This window comes from Babylonia areolata, chromosome 2 (assembly GCF_041734735.1).
Source record: "Babylonia areolata isolate BAREFJ2019XMU chromosome 2, ASM4173473v1, whole genome shotgun sequence".
In the NCBI taxonomy this organism is placed as follows: Eukaryota; Metazoa; Mollusca; class Gastropoda; order Neogastropoda; family Buccinidae; genus Babylonia; species Babylonia areolata.
In genome coordinates this window covers 7,494,344-7,514,053 of record NC_134877.1, presented here as the reverse complement: position 1 = coordinate 7,514,053, position 19,710 = coordinate 7,494,344, and the positions used below count along the sequence as shown (strand labels likewise).

Here is a 19,710-nt window from a genome sequence, read left to right as displayed (position 1 = left end):
CACAGGGAGAGATTGGGTGTTCCGGAGAATACAACTTTCGTCCCAGATGAGTGGTGGTGTTCATTGAATCTGAAGCTTTTGGATCTGTTCGTTGAAGGGAAAAATATGAATAAATAAATGATGAAAAAAAAAAATTTCGATGAATGAATAAGTAACCTAACTACATACATAACATGAAACTCTGTCTCCTTTGTGATTATTTATCATCATTAATTGTATATTGAATGAGTTGCAAACTAAAGCAATAAATAAATTGTTAAATGAAGATAAACAGATAAATGAATAAGCATACCTACATTACAGTGAATCAAAATCTGCTGTCTTACTATGACGTATCACATAATGTGAGTTAAGGAATTGATGAAAAAGAAATTACTTCCTTGTAAACTGACTTCCTTTTTGAATGAAAAAAAGAGAAAAAAAGACTGAAATCTGCTGCCTGAGTGGCCGACGTATTTATCATACAAAGTGAATGAATGAACGAAAGAAAGAATGAACAAATACGAAATGAACAAACTAGTAAATGAATTAATGAATGATTTAGTAAGTAAATATAATGTTTTTTTTAAAAGTCTGCTGTCAAGACTCTTTGTCTGCAGTTGTTGATTCAAATGGATAGTTCCAGGTGTTATGCAAAATGACACATATTGTATTTGTGGAACAACAGTCCTGCAACCATCGATTCAAATCTGCATTGACTAGATGATTGAAAGGTTAGTGTCGGTTATGGCAGCCATCATTCCTGTTGCTGTTGAATGAAGAAAGGATACGCTACACACAGTGACACATAGCTGTTTCAGTTATTCATTTTAATTCAATTTGATTTATTTTAATTCAGTTGTTTTTTTTGTTGGCACTCACCCATTGCCAGGTTCTGAATTTCACAAGGAGTCATTTAACTGCCGGTTCTCAGGAAAGCAGACACATTTTCATCTCAAAGTAACCTGTGGTCTGTGCGGTTGTCAGCTTGGTGTTCAAATAATGTCGTTCTGTCAGAAATATTTATTTGTTTGCTTATTTTTCTTTCTTTCTTCTGTTGTATTAGATTTCTTCACTGCGGTCCACCCTGTGGCCATAGATCTTTCTCTCTCTCTCCCCCCCCCCTCTCTCTCTCTCTCTCTCCCCTCTCTCTCTCTCTTGGAACAAAGTTCTGTCTTGATTTGTCGTGACAAGTCCAATTTCTGGCTGCTGAAGGCATAATACCGTACAGCCATTTACGTCATGTTCCCCTCAGACACGTGGCCCAATGGGACTTTGATCTTCCTCTCTCACGTTTTCTCCATGCTCCTTGCCAGGGGGGGGTTGGGGGGGGGGGTTCCCAAGTTAAGAGCTTTTCTGCTGCTGTTCTTTTAAGCCCCCCACCCCCCCACACCCCTCCCTTTTTTTCTTTTTTCTCTTTGGCTTCTTCTTCCTGCTTGACAAATGACAACAAGCGCTAGTCTTCGACTTGATGGCCCAAGCTTTTAGTTGCTGCCAATGATAGATGGGCAGGGGATGGGCTTTGCGAGCTTGTGGCTTGGTTGTGAGCGTGAGAGATGTGTTTTTCATGTGGCCGGCGCGGCCAGGAGGGAGAGGACACGGCTCTGACCGATGTGTGTGCCGATAAGTGGGGAGTGAGACGTTGCCGGGACAGCTCTGAGCAACAGCCCTTCTCGTCTCGCACAAAGACCAGCTCCTTGAGGCATGCGCTCCTGCCACCGGCATGTTTATCCTGAATCAGGTCTTTGAGGCACGCATACCGCGCTAATCGACATGTCTGGCATTGGCAGCACAATTCATCTTCCACACAGAATACATTTATATCGGAAACCTTCCTGGCTGTAAACATCGACGTGCGGTGTGATGAAGGGGCTGTTCTTGATGTGCATATTCAGAAACCATAAAAACTGGGAAAGAACAGGATGGGGAGTGAGAATTTTCCCTGCAGTGTCGGTTCAGTGTTTGTGATGACAAAGTGTGTGTATCATGTAGGCGTTCATGAAAAATAGTGCAGTGAAATAAAATGATGGGTTATATCTAATGCTCAATCATTCCTCGGAATGTATATGTGTGGCTGTGTTCTTCACAACGCCAGAGTGATGCCATTGTAGCCAAAGGCATCGTCACACCGCGTTGTGTTGTACTCCTCACGTGACATGCAACATCAGCGTACGCAGGGCAGAGAGGCAGCCCCTTGCAGGCCCCCATCCAGCGGTGGTCCTGCCCTGCCCTGGCCACGCTCTGCCCCCTTGTCGTGCGCCGCTCTTCCATGAGGAGGGGGCTTTGCCGGTGGAGGTGGGGAGGGAAGTGGCGGCGCCCACGATGTGTGAGCGGCCCGTGGCGTGGGTCCAGCTGGCTGGGAGTGGTGGTCAGTGTGTGGCTGTGTCTGATCACTGTCGTGCACCTGTCTCTGCAGCCGTCCCCTCTCCTCTCTCTTCCCCCCTGCCAGGGACCGGATAGTGTCAGGACGTCTCTCTTCACTGACCTCCGCTACACTATGGGCATGGTCACCACGAGGAAAGCAGTTGCTGTCAGCAAGGATGGGGCTCTTCAACCACTACCTGACGATGTGTGGACAGACAGGGACACTGTGGGCAGAGCACCACTGGCCAGGTCGCTCGCTCTTGTGGGTCCTGACCAGCGAATGCTGCTGACCAAGGAGGACAGTGTCAACGACGCCAACAACAGCCCTGCTTTCTTTGGAGACGATACAGCTCAACAGGGGCAACACCAGCATGGATACCAAGTCACACATGCCAATGCTGACAGCTTCTATGTGAAAGAAAAACAGGATGTATCTTTGGAAAGCATGTATTCTTCACCTGTTTTGTCGTTCAAAGACAAGGAACGAGAAACACAACTTGAACGAATCCCAGTGTCAGGAACTGGATATGAAGATGCTGTTGATGGGCAGCAACACACGGCACGACCACACCCTGTCGTGGCTCCCTCTCTCCGGGACACAACTCGGGTCAGTCATGTGATGCCTTCCTCCCGGCACACCACAGACACTCAGCACGTGGGTAACCCCCCCTCACATGACCCATCAGATTCTGCACCCTCTACAATCAATGGAGGTGTGAACAGATTCCATGTGAATGACCAAGCATCATCTTCATCATTTGTACGCCGCAGGGAAGTAGTCATCAAAACCTTGATTCATGATGACAATCACTTTGTGGAAAAACAGTCTGTGCTTACACCGCTTGAACATCTGTCACAGTCCTGGAACACAGCAGCACACCGTCCTTCACACAGTTCTTTCACTCAGGCAGCGTCATCATCTTCCCCTCACCGGACCACAGACAGTGAGGGTGCAGTGTTCTCTGCATCCCTTCAGAACCCGGACACTCACGTTCTGTCACCAGCTTCCCGTGTGACGGCAGTCAGTCACAAAGCATCATCACCACCACCCCTGACCAGGGACAGCCACTCTGCTGCGTCATCCGCATCGCACAGGACTGCAGACGATCAGGATGCCGCGTCATCCGCATCACACAGGACTGCAGACAATCAGGATGCCGCGTCATCCGCATCACACAGGACTGCAGACAATCAGGATGCCGCGTCATCCGCATCACACAGGACTGCAGACAATCAGGATGCCGCGTCATCCGCATCACACAGGACTGCAGACAATCAGGATGCCGCGTCATCCGCATCACACAGGACTGCAGACGGTCAGGTCGCTGCCTCAGCACAGCACGTGAGCAAAGAGCAGCCCGACACGCCCCACAAGGCCCGTGCTACACAGTCACCATACCGGGGTGGAGGGTCAGGGTCAGGCGGGGTGTGGCGGAGAGGGGGCGTGAGGGGTGAGAGGCGGGGGGACGTGGTGGAGGTAGGCAGCAGGCTGAAGAGGGACGGCTTTCTGGAGCATGCCTACAACGTGACGGCCAGCGACCTGCTGCCCATGGACCGTGCTGTGCCCGACACCAGGCCTGACGGGTGAGTTGTGGTCACAGGACGTCTTGGGTCTGTCTGACTGTCTGTTTGTACGTCTGTCTGTCTGTCTGTCGTCTGTTCGTCTGTCTGTCTGTTAGTCTCTCTGTCTGTCACTGTCTGTCTGTCTGTCTGTCCGTCTACTGCTGTCTCTCTGACTGTCTGCCAGTATGTCAGTCTTTGTGTAGTTTTTTCATAGTGTGTGTGTGTGTGTGTGTGTGTGTGTGGAAATGTTTATGTCTCAACGGTTACCGCACGTTTCTTTCTCGTGACTTCTCTGTCTCTGTTCCCTTCTTAGTCTGCCTCTAATTGTATGTCACTTTTGCGTCGTTCTTTGTTTTTCTGTCTCCCACCTTACACACACACACACACACACACACACACACACACACACACACACACACACACATTCAGAGAGAGAGAGAGAGAGAGGCGTGTTGACGGTTAATTACAATGAACAATGATATTTATTATTTTGACCCGTTGATATGGAGGAAGGGTACAAATACTGAACAGCAGGAAGAAACTGAAAGCAATGATATAAGCAAATAAACAAAATCATTACGCAAGTCTTCGCATTTCGCGTATGTGCTCACACACAATACATGTGTTTATGTCGTTTAAATGGCACTATACCCAGGTGCCGCCTTTCTCATTCCATCGCAAACATCTTTCACTCATGGTCAGTCCACTACCGGCATCCTGTCGGTTTCTGGTGACGTCATTTCCTGTTCCGGCCTGCGTGAAGCTGTGGTGTTCCTTCAAGCACACACAGACACCGACAGCTGACAGCTCCCCGGAGGAAGTGTTCACACAGCTCTGTGCAACGACACGTTGTGCCCACTGGCTCTGCCGCTCACAGATAAGAGACAGAGATCCACCTTCACAGTCTGCTGTTTTCCTTGGACACCCAACAAGCAAACCAGGAAAGCCCAAACATCGGGGACAGTGGGAAGAAGAGACACCCCAGGAATATTGATTCAGACTTATCTCGCCCGCTGTGACATGTGCTTTATTTCTCATTTCCATTCATATTCTCCTACCACGCTGCTGCATTCGTCCTAAGCTCAAAGCTGTTTTTCGCTCGACAAGCCCCAGTCCCCTGATACATCTGGTGATTCGGCTGGCAGGCACCGGAAGCGACTGTCCTTAAAGAATAGCGTTTTTCCCTTCTTTTTAACTGAATCTGATTGTGAGATGCAAACTGAGGAAAAGTGTTGTGGGAACGGAAGTGTGAAGTGATTTACGCTGCATATAAAACCCTAGCAATCAGCTCTTTGATGACTGATGTCAGTACAACAAACAGTTAATCTGACAATAAATGGTTTCAGTCAGTCAGTCAGTGTGTGTGTGTGTCCACAAATGATAGTCCGTGTCTTTTTTCAAACAGTTTTGGATGTAAAAAAACAAAGTCCAAGTAGACTTCAGTTTTTGCTCACATTACGGTGGTTTTTAAATAAGAAAGTCTTTTTTCGTACTTTGGTATCATTTTCTAATTTTCACTGGTATCATATACCTCCCATGTTCATTTTTGGAATGCCGTGTTGTAATGTCTCTCTTTTTCTATGTTTATCGTGTGTGTGTGTGTGTGTGTGTGTGTGTATGTGTGTGTGTGTTGGGGGGCGGGGGTTGGGGGGAGAGGGGTGTATATGTGTGTCAGAGTTTCAATTTCTCTTTTTCTCTCAGTCTCTGTAGATCAAGCATCACCCTCACTCTCTCTGTCCCACGGACCCCCATTCTCCTCCCAACTTCTCAAACTTTTTTTTTCAAGAGGCAGGAAGGGGGAGGGAGGTGGAGGAGGGGTTGCGACAGTTTGGTACAAAGGAGACTTCAAGTTTGTGGGGGTAAAATGAAGAAGAAAAATAGGAAAAAGGTGAAGACGGTGTTCGTGTGTGGGTGGGGGTGTGCGGGCGGAGGGGGGGGGGGGGCGGAGGGGGACATTCCTCAAAAACTTACCACACAAGTCAGGAGCAGGGGAAAGGATAATGGTGAGAGTGGGAAGGAGGGAGAGCACACAGGGGATGGTGTTATGTGGACCTGGGGAAAGACAACCATCTTCCTGCACATCGCTCCCTACATCATTCCCCCTCGCCCCTACCCCGTCTGTTCACCCCATCCTCCAGGTCTCACCCTCTCCACACTTCTCACCCCACCCCCCACCCCCACCCCCTGCAGTCCTTTGTTGTGGTGGAGCGGCAGGCATGCAAGCTGACCAAGAGCTGACTGAGCTCCTTGATGAAGGAACCAAAGATAGGGTCGTACAGCCGGACTGGCTCACCTCGCTCGGCTGAATGACCACCCACCCCACCTCAACCTGTCGCCCGGACACTCTTGGTATACCTGAATATCCCCCTCAAGCCCCCCTCCCATGATTTTTACAGTATAGTATTCGAATTGTAGCGTTACAGTACAAACACAAGCACACAGCAGATAGGACAAAAAGGAGCTCGCATACAAGCACGGTCTTAATTTATTATAAACTCGTGACGGGTGTTTTTCATAAGAAAAACCCACAGCCTTTTATATATATTCTTACACAGAACAGAATGTTTCATTCACTGAAATTAAAGAAAAACGAATGAGAATGCAGTACTGAGTGAATAGCAAAAATTCGGCTCAGAGAGCAACAGAGCTAGTGAAGGGTGATTGTAAGGACACACAAGTGTAAGTGGACGATGACCAACTGTGTTCTGTCGAACACTGACTTTGACAAGCCAGCACTCTTTCACACTGGGTATACCCCCCCCACCCCCCAGCCCCCACCCCCCTTTCCCCCGTCTCTGGTCGAAATTATTTCCCTTTTTAACTGTCTCCATTTGAGCTTGAAGCGTTCCCTTTTGCCCGCATTGATTTCTTCCCTGCGTCGTTCGCTTCAGCCTGCTTCAAAGTCTATGAGATGAACTACGATATGAGGAGATGAAGACTTGAATATGAAGGATCTGTGGTAACCCCAAGATCTTGCAGAAATGAACCTCTTTGGTACAAAGGGGTCTCATGAAGACAGTGGGAACTGTCTCCCAGAGACACTGGAGGCTAATTTGTCATGTCTGACAAAATGGTGTGGGCGGTAATGGCACGTCGGTGCGGGGGTAGAGTGTCCAGGGGAGGGGGTGTTTTGGACATGGGAGGTGCATTTTGGTCTGTCACAAGAGGAAGGAGTGAGGGAGGGGGGGGGGGTTCGGGGGGGGGGGGGAGTGTAGGATGTGGGCTGGGGGTGGGGTGGGGTGGGGCGGACGGGGGGGAATGGGAGAAGGGGGGCTAAAAAGCGGCTCTGGCGGCGAAGCACACCAACATCGATCCCCGCTTGCCGCAAATTACCACCCGACCCCTCGACACTCTTTCCCTTTCCCCACAGGCAGGGGAGGGTGAAGAGGGGAGGGGAGCGGGGAGGGGGGGGGGAGAGCGAGGAGGGATGAAGAGGTGGAGAAGGGGTGAGGGTGAGGGGAGTGGGTGGGCAAGGTAGAAGAAGTGTAGAAATTCTGGCTTTCCTCCATCCCTGGACCCATTCTGTTCATCTGTTAGTGTGCTTTCTCTTCTCTCTCTCTATATATATATCTCTCCTTCCCCTCTCTCCTCTCTGTCCTCCCCCCCCCCCTCTCTCTCTCCCCACACATCTGCACAAACACACACACGTGCGCGCAAGAGCACTCCCTCCCGTTCCACCGTCAGGACTACCACCCATCACTCCCCCCGTCTTCTTCATCTTCTTCATCACCATGATCATCATCATCTTCTTCTTCTCGTCATCGTTCAGCCCAAAATCCTAACGAGATCTTTCGGCAAGGTGATTTTCCATGTTTTTATCTGAAGGGGCGGGGTTTGTGTGAGGAGGAGGATAAGGGAAGGGTGGTGGTAGCGGGGGCGGGGGTTTGTAGAGGTCTGACTCGTTGTGATGCTATGCAGGAGTAGAGAAGAAGAAGAGAACGAACGAATTTCATTGCTACTGAGCCGTTCAGCCCATTCAGCAATTCGAAGAGGAGAAGAAGAAGAGGAGAATGAGGAGGAGGAGGAGGAGGAGGAGGAGAGAGAGAGAGAGAGAGAGGTAATGGTGGTATTAGCATTTTATTTGTCGTAAAAGTCAGTCCAGCATGTATCCTTTTTCTCATCACAATTTTGATTTTCCAGCCACTACTCCTTTCCCGATATATCGCGACTACACTTCGCACAACATCATCGTTAGCGTTGAAATATTCGGCAATCTATCTCTCTCTCTCTCTCTCTGTGTCACACACACACACACACACACACACACACACAACACAACACAACACACGCAGAACACACACGCGTGCGCATTCATATGTGAAGGCAATGACACCGTGGGAAATGGCAGAAGATTTTGTTTTTAGATGACGACATTTTATCTTTGCACACTCAATGGTCGAACTGACGACAACAATCGAATACAATGAAATCATACAGCTTACAGCCCAGCCGGTCGCTAAGGCCGTATCAGGGCAGTCATCAAATCACCATAACAACAACAAACCCACTTCATGAAAAAAAGAAGAAAAGAAAAAAAGAAAAAAAAAGGAAAAAAACCCACAAAGTTAAAAACACACAATAGGTTAAAAGTCTTTCCCACATCCAAATAAAAATAAATTCAACTCTAAATCGAGCTTTCCCGTTCACAAGGCATATACGTAGAAGCCGGATTGGCTTACATCGATGAGGGACAGAGAGAAGTCAGAGGATGTAATAAGAGGGTGGTGGTGAGGAGAGGGTGGTGGTGAGGTGTGGTGAGGAGAGGGTGGTGATGAGGTGTGGTGAGGAGAGGGTGGTGGTGAGGAGAGGGTGGTGGTGAGGTGTGGTGAGGAGAGGGTGGTGATGAGGTGTGGTGGGAAGAGCGGAGTGGTGAGGAGAGGGTGGTGGTGAGGTGTGGTGAGGAGAGGGTGGTGGTGAGGTGTGGTGAGGAGAGCGGGGTGGTGAGGAGAGGGTGGTGGTGAAGTGTGGTGAGGAGAGGGGGGTGATGAGGAGAGAGTGGGTGGGGGGGTGAGGAGAGGGGGGTGATGAGGAGAGAGTGGGTGGGGGGATGAGGAGAGGGGGGTGATGAGGAGAGAGTGGGTGGGGGGGGGGGGGGTGAGGAGAGGGGGGTGGTGAGGAGAGGGGGTGGTGGTGGTGAGAGCGTCTTTATGCTTTATCATTATCTTCAAGTCTTTCTTATACATTCTGATATTTCAAATCTGTAACCACAAAGAGTAGGAAAACCGATATTTGTATGATAATTTGGCTTAAATATGGCAAACCTGTAACTACAAAAAGTAAAAAAGTCGATATCCATATGATACTTTTGCTTGAGTTCTCCATGTTACATAAAATGACCATTTTATAAATGTATCCATTTCGATAAAATGAGCGGTTTTAATTTTGCGACTCTTCCAGCTGGAGTCAACTTTCTCCTTGTCGAGATTTTGAATAAATGTTTGGTATCTTTCTGCGTAATGTATTTGTGTACAAAATTTCAAATCATTAATAAACCAGACATTGATATTTTGAATTGTGCAGGGCTCCATTCCATCTACAAATGATCTATGTAATGGGCTGAGGATTTTATGGCGGCTGCCTAACCACATTGCACTTATTTTTCTTAAGTTCATTACAATCATGATTTTCGCCCCAAAGTGCCTGATATATTCATACGAGTTTCAAATGATTTCTTATCGCCTGCTAAAAGAAATTTTGTGTTATATACATATTGAGATATTTTGAGTTCTACGTTATCATTGCCGATATTTCAACACTCATTTGGAACAAATATGGTGATATATGGTCATCCTGTCTACACCCGCGCTGCACATTGAACCATTTAGAAATCTGACCATTAACTACGACACAAGATTTGGTGTTGTTATAAGATGTTCCTGTCCATCTTCATATATCTCCTTGAAAGCAAAACGTCTTCAATACTTTGAACATGAAGTTCCATTTAAAAAACGAAAAGCTTTTTTTCGAAGTGTATATTCAGTAATAACCCTGTTTAATAGAGCAAGTATAGAGAGTGTACTAACCTTCAACTTCATTGTGTAGTGGTTTGGCTGTACTGCATATGGCAGACATAGACTTGACACAATGGCCAGACAGGCTAAGAAAACCATTGATGCTATTGATGTTGAGCTGCCAAACCTAGCTGAACTGGTCAAGAACAAGTCGAAAGGAAAGGTGATCAGAAGCATGGCAGATTGCTCTTATCACGTTCATTTTCAGTTGGGGCTACTTGCTTTGGGAAAATACAAAGAACTGCTGAGTGTAGAACATCCAGGAAGCAGAAGTCTTTTGTGCCCTCAGCTATCAGTCATGAACACACAGAAATAATGCAGTGATCCAAATAGTATCAATATACCCAGGGTGTGGGTTGTGGGGGTAGTAACATACTTCCACATACTTAAAAAACAGAAGAAGTTATTTTACTTTTATTTAGTCTTATGAGTTGTACATACTGTTGTTGGTATGATCTCGCCATTGCTAGGAGGCTGGTGTTGGTCTCTTTCTTCTGCCTGCGTCCCCATTTCATGGGGTGAGAACGGAGAGCGGAGAAGTGTGTGTGTGTATGTGTGTGTGTGTGTGTGTGTGTGAAAGATGCATGTTATTGATACTTTGTGTTATAACGACAGGATGATATTTGCAAGGTCTTGATGGATCAATCATGACAGTCTACTATTACGTCACTGACACTATTTAATCGGAGTGTTTGCTTGTTCAAAAAAAATTCATTTGTTTGTTTGTTTCTTTCTTTATCGGTTTGTTTGTTTGTTTAGATTTCTTTTTTATTTCTTTGTATTTTTACTTACTGTAAATGAACTCGTAGATCTCTGCCTTTAAGTGCTTAAATGCATAAACTGTATGATTGTTGCTTTCAGATCATATTTATTTATTATTTTATTTTATCATTAATTTATTTTTGATAGTTTATCAACTGTGTTACTGCTGGCTGTTTCGGTGCCTTATTATTCATTTCAATGTCATACAATACATGTGGTTCGTCCGTCGGGATCGACGAGGACCATCTAGTCATCCTGGGGGTGGGTGGGTTGGGCTCTGTGGGTGCGCAGATGACTGGTCAGGCCAATCCGCGCCCGGAAGGTTCTGACGCAGTGTGGACAGGGGAGCCATTTAGAAATCTGACCATTAACTACGACACAAGATTTGGTGTTGTTATAAGATGTTCCTGCCCATCTTCATGTATCTCCTTGAAAGCAAAACGTCTTCAATACTTTGGACATGAAGTTCCATTTAAAAACGAAAAGCTTTTTTTTCGAAGTGTATATTCAGTAATAACCCTGTTTAATAGAGCAAGTATAGAGAGTGTACTAACCTTCAACTTCATTGTGTCGGGGACTTGCTGGCACTGCTTTTCCTGGCCTGTCTGCGTTGCTCTGCTGCAGCGATTCTGTTGGCCTCACAGGATTTGGCGCCTTTGTGGACAGCTGAACGCCACTTTGGTCTGTCCATTGCATTCAGCTCCCATGTGTTGTGGCTGATGTTGAAGGCCTTCATAGAAGCTTTCAGAGTGTCTTTGAAGCGCTTCTTTTGGCCTCCATGGGAACGCTTGCCATGTTGGAGTTCGCCGTACAGCAGTTTCTTGGGGAGCCGGTGGTCTGGCGTGCGAACTATGGCCGTATATACTTTGAGCTTCGTCTCCAGGGTGATGCCTCTCCTGTTCCAAACGTTCTTATGGAGTCTGCCGAAGGCAGCGCTGGCTTTGGCGAGTCTGGCATTCACCTCGTCGTCGATGACAACTGTGCGAGAGAGTGTACTACCCAGGTATGTGAACTTGTCCACCGCGTTCAGTCGTTGCCCGTTGATGAAGATGTTTGGTTCAACGTGAGGCTTTCCTGGAGCTGGCTGGTGCATCACCTCAGTCTTCTTTGTGCTGATTGTGAGGCCAAAGTTGTCACAGGCAGCAGAGAACTTGTCGACACTGTGTTGCATGTCAGCTTCGGAGGCAGCGTTGAGAGCGCAGTCATCAGCAAACAGGAAGTCGTTGACGGTGTCTGTCCTCGCCTTGGTTTTTGCTTGAAGCCTCCTGAGGTTAAAGAGTGAGCCATCTGTGCGGTACCTGATGCCAATGCCTACGTCAGCGTCTCTGAAGGCATCTGTCAGCATGGCTGAAAATATGAGACTGAACAGGGTGGGGGCAAGAACACACCCTTGCTTGACTCCGTTGGAGACAGGGAATGGTTCTGAAGTCTCTCCGTTGTCTTGGACTCGGGCCAGCATCCCATCGTGTAGTTGCCGTATGATGGTGATGAACTTTCTGGGACATCCGTACTTCGCCATGATTCTCCACAGGCCATTTCTGCTAACAGTATCGAAGGCCTTGGTCAGATCGACATAGGTGGAGTAAAGGTCGGCGTTCTGTTCCTGACACTTCTCCTGGAGCTGCCTGGCAGCAAACACCATGTCGATAGTCCCGCGTTCTTTCCGGAAGCCACACTGGCTCTCTGGTAGGAGACCTTGCTCAAGGTGCGCTATGAGACGGTTGAGTAGCACTCTGGCCAGAGTCTTGCCTGCGACGGACAGCAGGGATATTCCACGATGGTTGTCACAGGCCTGACGATTTGTTTCGCGCTTGTACAGGTGTATGATGGAAGCGTCTTTGAAGTCCTGTGGAACTGCCTCATGCTGCCAGATGAGCTGGAACAGCTGATTAAGCTTTTCAGTCAGCGCCATACCACCTTCTTTGTAGACCTCAGCTTGAATGGAGTCTGAGCCAGGGGCTTTGCCATTGGATAGCAGACGGATAGCTTTCTGGGTCTCCTCCAAAGTTGGAATGGCATCCAACGACTCACTGACTGGCACCTGGGGGAGTCAGTCGATGGCTTCATCATTGATGGTGGAGGGGCGGTTCAGTACACTGTCAAAGTGTTCAGCCCATCTCTCAAGGATCCCGTCCTTATCAGTGATCAGGATAGAACCATCAGCACTGAGGAGTGGAGCAGATCCGGAGGTGGTGGGACCGTAGACTTCTTTCAGGCCGTTATAGAAGTTCTTCATGTCGTTCCTGTCTGCAAAGCCCTGGATCTCATCAGCTTTGTTGCTCAACCAGGAATCCTGCATCTGCCGCAGCTTCAGCTGGAGGGTGCTGCGTGCGCTCTTCAGTATGTCTTTCTTTGACTGTGACTTGGGATCTTCAATGTGGGCTCTGTAGGCTTGGCGTTTGTCTTCTAGCAGCTGCTTGATCTCAGTGCAGTTCTCATCAAACCAGTCTTTGTGCTTCCTGACAGAAGGCCCCAGGAACTCCATGGCAGAGTTGTACACCGTCTCATGCAGTGCACCCCATGCTGCCTCCACATTCTGGTTGTCCATCACGGTGGACTCAAGGCGTTCCTCTAGGGTGTCAGCAAAGCTCTGCTTGATGTTGCCTAGCTCAGCTTGTTGACATTCAGGCGTTTGAGTGCTTTCATGCCCTGAGGCCGTCTCTTGGGCTGGATGCGGAGGTTGAGCTTGGAGACGATAAGGCGGTGGTCTGTCCAGCACTCGGCGCCGCACATGGCCCTCGTGACTCGTACGTCCTGCCTGTCCCTCTTCCTGACGATGACAAAGTCGATGAGATGCCAATGCCCAGAGCGAGGATGCATCCATGACGTCCTGTTACGGGTAGGGAGGCAGAAGATGGTGTTTGTGATAAGAAGGTCGTGCTCAGCACATGTCTGGAGAAGTAGATGGCCATTGCTGTTACAGTTACCAACCCCATGCTTCCGTATCACTCCTTCCCAGGAGGTGCTGTCACAACCAACTCTCGCGTTAAAGTCACCAAGAATGATGAGCTTGTCTGCGTTGAGAACAGTGGTGATGACAGCGTTCAGGTCCTCGTAGAACTTGTCCTTGATCTCATCCGGGTTGGTCATGGTGGGCGCGTAGGCACTGACAATGGTGGTAAACTTCTTCCCGTTGCATATAGGGAGTTTCATCGTCATCAGGCGATCGTTCACTCCTTTCGGGGGGCCAGCCAGCTTTCCAACTAGGGTTGTCTTCACTGCAAAGCCAACTCCAGCCTCACGTCTCTCCTCAGGTCCGCGACCACTCCAAAAGAAGGTGTAGCCTGCGCCTCGCTCACAGAGTTCGCCTTCTTCTGCCAGTCTGGTCTCACAATACATACATTGGATGGGAAATTGTATACCTTGTGGATGTGAGGTAATCTCATCATCATCATCACTGATATTATCATTATCATCATTATTATTGTTCTTTGTTGTTGCTTCTGCTGTTGTTATCATTGCCTGTATTTCTGAAGAATATGATAGCTGGAGCTGTCATGAATGAGAGCACTGGAACTGCTGTGGTTTTTTTTTATTTTTTATATATTATATATATCACTGAGATACAGAGAGAGAGAGTGAAAGTGAGAGTGAGAAAGAGATGTGAACATAGACAATTGAAGGAATATTTGTAACAGGATATCTTTACGTAGTAGAAGACGTCATATAAGGTCAGAAAAATGGCGTAAAAAATAACATTACGTCATTTGTTATAAGTGTAGTATATATATATATACATACATACATATATATATATATATATATATATATATATATGTGTGTGTGTGTGTGTGTGTGTGTGTTTGTGTGTGTGTGTGTTTTCTTCTTCAGTTTAACGTCTATTCACTACAAGTGTTTTTAGACGGAAAGGAGTAAAGGAGTGTATAAAGGAAAGGGAATGCATGTGAATATTAGTGTAAAAAAGAAAAGAAAAAAAGAGAAAAAAGTTCATGTTATGTATCAGAGGAAAAGTATATTATAAGAAAAAGTCTAAAGAGGTTGTGGTGTGTATTGAATGAGTTGTCATGGGAAGGAGAATATGTATATGCATATCAACAAGTATTAACCTACAACAATGTAAATATAAATAACAGTATTAAATATAATACATCAAAGGAGGATACCAACTGGACTGGAGTTTAAAATTTCTGAAAACATTCCAAGCAATGAATAATCATTCAAAATCTTTTCAGTGGCTAATGAAATATTGGAAGAAAGGTCATCAACTACATCTTTTGGAAGTAACTGCCTTATGCTCGGACAATGAATGAGTAGATGGCTTACAGTTATTTGCTTACCGCATATACATTTTATATTTTTAGAAAATTTTGTACGAAAGGCATTTATACGAAGTCTATACATTAGACTTATAATTTGTCTTGAATGTGCTGCTAGTGTCGAATTTAGAAAATGTTTGGGATTAGCTGCATTCTTTGTGTTTACACAACATTGGTAATATTGATTATGTGAATCTATAAGTAATTTCTTAAATCGATTTCTAGATACATTTTCTATACAGCCAATGCATTCATGTAGATCTAACTGGATGTTAAGTTGTACTGCGCCTTCGAAATACGTGCTGCTCTTCTAGCTGCTTGGTCTACCCACTCATTTGAAGATATTCCACAGTGCGAAGGTACACAACAGAAAGTTATTTTAATGCCCTGTTTTGTCAGTTGGTGAATAATATGTTTTATTTCCATTGTCATCTCAATTCGCTTCTTTGAATTTGGAGATTCTATAGCTTATAATACTGACTTTGAGTCTACACATGATAAAATTTCACCTACAGTTTTCGGAATGTCTGAAATATAATTTAAGGCCGTAAGTATGGCTATAAGTTCAGCTGTGAAAATGGAATATTTTCTACCAATATAGTATAATTTTTCTATTCTGAATGAAGGAATTACAAAAGCCGCTCCTGAATTACCATCTTCTAGAACAGATCCGTCTGTGTATATTTTTAGATAATTTGAATATTGATTTTCTATATGTGAGAGCACTTCAGGTTTTAACAAAAATGGTGACTGGTTCTTGGATAAATCTGTATAATCTATGTCAAAGGTAGCTTTACACTGCTCCCATTCAGGGACTGGTGAAAAAGTAGGTACTTCTGCAATTTGCTTGTCTTTTGATTCCGTAGCACTAATGATATCCGATGCAAATGTATTAATGGATGTCATAGAATGTATCGTCTTAGCTCTTTTAGCAAAATCTTTTTGTGAACTCAAATTAGCTTCTTCTTTTGAAAAGGTTTCATATGCGAAAGATTTGGTAACGAATTTCGCGGCTGAAGCTTTCCTTTGTTCATCAAGAGATAAAACACCTGCTTCTCTGTAAGTCCCAAACTTTGATGTAAGAATGGGCACACCTAGAGCGAGTTTATAAGCCTTACAATCAATGCTTTGCAGCTTCTTTAGCAAATGCAGTGGAGCACTGAAAAATACCTCTTGAGCGTATATCAAGCGTGAACGTACGAGGGAGGTAGCGAGAGTCATCAACGCTTTGGTATCTTGCCCCCAGTGCTGTTTACAATTTATTTTAAGGAAATTTAGACCTTTTCTTGCTTTGTTTAGTATATAGTCAATATGATAATTCCACGAAAGCTTTGAAGAAAGATAGAATCCGAAAAAATTAACAGATTGTGTATCTCTCTCTCTCTCTCTCTCTCTGTGTGTGTGTGTGTGTGTGTGTGTGTGTGTGTTTACTTATAATTATATCTAATTATCAAAATCATGCGTGTGTTTCAGCCTTTATTTTCTCTGTTAGATTTTGCATTTGTTGTTTCTTCGTATCTTTGCTGTCCGATCTGCGTGTGCTGAGACGGGAAGAGAAAAGATTTTGATTGAGGAGTTCATGCGATCAGGAACCGATCGGGTGGTTATGTGATCGTCACCCAGCCTTTGACGTCACAGGGAACGGTGATGGGCGGTGAGGGGTGTGGGAAGAAGTGTTTTGCTGCTCTGCCTGAGGAGAGAGAGAGAGAAAGTGAGAGGGGGGGGGGGGGGTCACAGCGAGTGATGTAATGTAATGCCAGCTGACGAGCTGCTTTAAGAGTGGCTGGCTGCTCGGCGCGGTGTGAGCCGATTTATGGACAGGGCAGAAGCGGGGGTCAAGCACTCCCAACAGATTAGATGTTCGGTGCAGAGCGAGGTTTGATCCATCGCAGCTCGTGGTGTCAGCCGCTCAGCCGACAGCGAAGACTGTCCGTGGGTGCTGTGAGGGAGGGGGTGGGGGGTGGGGGGGGGGGGGGGGTGAGGTCAGACCAGCGGCATCAGGGCAATGGCTTCCAACAAGTGGGAAGCACGAGAGGAGCTCAGACTTGACCTGTATGAGAAATCTGATAAATTTAAGTTAACGTTTTTCCCATATGAGTGATGGAGAGAGATAGATGAAGAAATGATTGAATTTAACTAACCAGAAAAATGCCAGATAAACGTACACTGCAGCCGAAAGCACAGTGTATTCACGCTGCATCAGCATTAAGGAGAATTGATTCCCGCTTTTATACATGCGTGTAGTATGGCGGTTTGATAGTTTGGCTGCAGGCACAGGTTGTGATGGATGGAGGTGGTTTTTCTTCATTTTATGTATTGGTAAGCTGCAACTCCGACGTTCACCCGTTTTTAAGAGAGGGCTTTTTACCCCGTTTTCAGCCAGCCATGTGTCCCTGTCTGCTTGTGTCTGTCTGTCTGTCTGTTTGTCTCTTCCCACCCCCTCCCCCGGTCCCGCTCCCCTTTCTCTCTCTCATCACAATGTCTTCTTTACGCCCCCTCCCCTTTAAATCTCTCTCCTCTCCCCCCCCCCTCTCTCCCTCTCCCCTTGTCAGTGAAAACAACTGGCCGGTGTCAGTCAGGCTGAGGACCTGTGACAGTGTGGCCTGTGCTGACCTGTGACAGTGTGGCCTGTGCTGACCTGTGACAGTGTGGCCTGTGCTGACCTGTGACAGTGTGGCCTGTGTTGACCTGTGACAGTGTGGCCTGTGCTGACCTGTGACAGTGTGGCCTGTGCTGACCTGTGACAGTGTGACCTGTGCTGACCTGTGACAGTGTGACCTGTGCTGACCTGAAGAACTGGCAGCCGGGTGTACGGCAACACGTGCAGAGCGGAGCGATAGAAGAAAACGGTAGACTGTGAGACAGACAGACACAAAGATAGACATGGAGACAGATACAGACAACAAAGATGCCGCCAGGTTCGGAAGTCGCAGATGGCGAAGGGGTAAGAGGATGAAGAGGACAGTGGGGGTGGGGAGAGGGGGGGGGGTAATTCCAAGAATAGTAGTAACCGCACACCACAAAAGAAGTGAGGGTGGAAGGACGGAGGGGACAAACGGAAGATGGAGGGGGGAAGGGAGGGGCGGGGAGGGCGGGGGGTGGGGTTGGGAAGGGGCTGGGTTGGGTGGAAGAGGAAATGCCAAAAGGCCAGAAGGTGCAGTGAAAATACTTTTCTTTACATCTCGTCGAACCCCCACCCCCACACCTATTGCCCTCCCTTCCCCGTCACCCCCATGCGTTCCTCCCAACAGCGCCAGCATAGAGCGGTGCAGCAGTGACAGGCGCATGACGCAAGCAAAACAGAACGGTGTCTGTAGGGTTCCAGCACGCACCATCTGCTCATTGATTTACAGTCCCGGTGCCGCGCCATCCGAGTGCCCCTCCCCTCTTACCCCTGGACCCCACCCCCACCCACCCCTAAAAACCATCAACAACCCCCCGCCCCCCTCCCCCAAAACCCTTACCCCTGCCGGACAAACAGGTTTTCCTCCTGAAGCCCCGCTACCTCTCCCCCCTCCCCCTCACACCCCCCTCCCCCTCCACCATCCTCTCCTGACTCCTCGCTCTCCAGTCTGATGTTTTTCAAAGCACCCCTTTCCCGCCCCTCTTCCTGTCCTTCAGCACAAACACCCAATGCACAAAACAGAACAAAACAAAGAAAAAACGACGCCCTATGTGTCCCACGCCAATTTTACCCCGTTCGGCAAAGCCGGTTCATTTGCCAGTCAACGTGGAACCATTCTGTGTGCACTGTCGCCATGTCAATGGACAGAGCAAGCATTTTAACCTGTGTTTTCTCTGGAGAGGGCTGTTGAGGGTCGTTTATCACAGAGGACAGTTGACTATAGGTAATTCACGTTGAAAAGCGCTGAGGACTGTTTTCCATATAACACATTTGCACGCTTCTTTTTCAGATCACTGTTGACAGAAGACCTTTGGGAACTATTCCCCACAGAAGACAAGAGTGCTATCCTACACAGAAGTCTAATGAGTGCTATCCTACACAGAAGGCTAATGAGTGCTATCCTACACAAGACTAATGAGTGCTATCCTACACAGAAGGCTAATGAGTGCTATCCTACCAGAAGGCTAATGAGTGCTATCCTACACAGAAGACTACGTAGGGCGCTCCCACTGAAGACTACCAAAGACAATTCACCAAAGAAAACAACTGGTGACTGTTGCACACTGGAAGCTATTTAGAGTTACACTTCTTTCACAGGATCCCGCAGCCACTTTGTATTTATTTTTTTATATGTAAAGCAAGGCATTGAAGCTGATTCCATAGAGCATCTCCGGAAGGAAATGCCCACACCGTAGAAGACATCTTGATATATTCAGCTCACAACACAAAATGACAGCTGACTCGGGTTTTCTAACCGCAGAATGAATCGAACTCACAAGGACCATGTGTGTCACAACGTTAGTGGAGGAAAATAATGGTTTGCAGCATCATGGTTTGGTGTTGGGTGGGTGCATTAAGGCCAGATCAATACAATTCACAGGAGGCAGGGGTGTGGGTAAAGAAAAACAAGCAGACTACGGGTCTGTGCTTGGAGTGATGTCGTGAAGCGTGGGGCATAGCAAGGCATGAGGGTGGGAAGCAGGCAGGAGGGTGGAAGCAAGCAGTGGAGGTGTGAGTTTTGAGGAAAGCAAAGGAAAGTTTGGAGGCAGACAGACAGAGGTGTGAGTGTGGCGGGATATCGATGAATGAAGGGAGGAGCCGGGAAACAAGCAGACGGAGGTATGAATTT

At 47.1% G+C, this 19,710-nt stretch overlaps 1 protein-coding gene across 2 annotated transcripts in view; it reads left to right on the top strand.

Moving 5' to 3' along the window:
- Positions 1 to 19,710, top strand: part of LOC143278877 (uncharacterized) — a 172,839-nt gene that overhangs the window by 34,244 nt on the left and 118,885 nt on the right. For both annotated transcript variants that reach the window (XM_076583308.1, XM_076583310.1), the window contains exon 2: positions 1,566 to 3,927. In XM_076583308.1, the coding sequence (XP_076439423.1) occupies positions 2,249 to 3,927 (1,679 nt within the window). In that variant the 5' untranslated portion in view covers positions 1,566 to 2,248. The remainder of the gene's footprint in view (positions 1 to 1,565; positions 3,928 to 19,710) is intronic.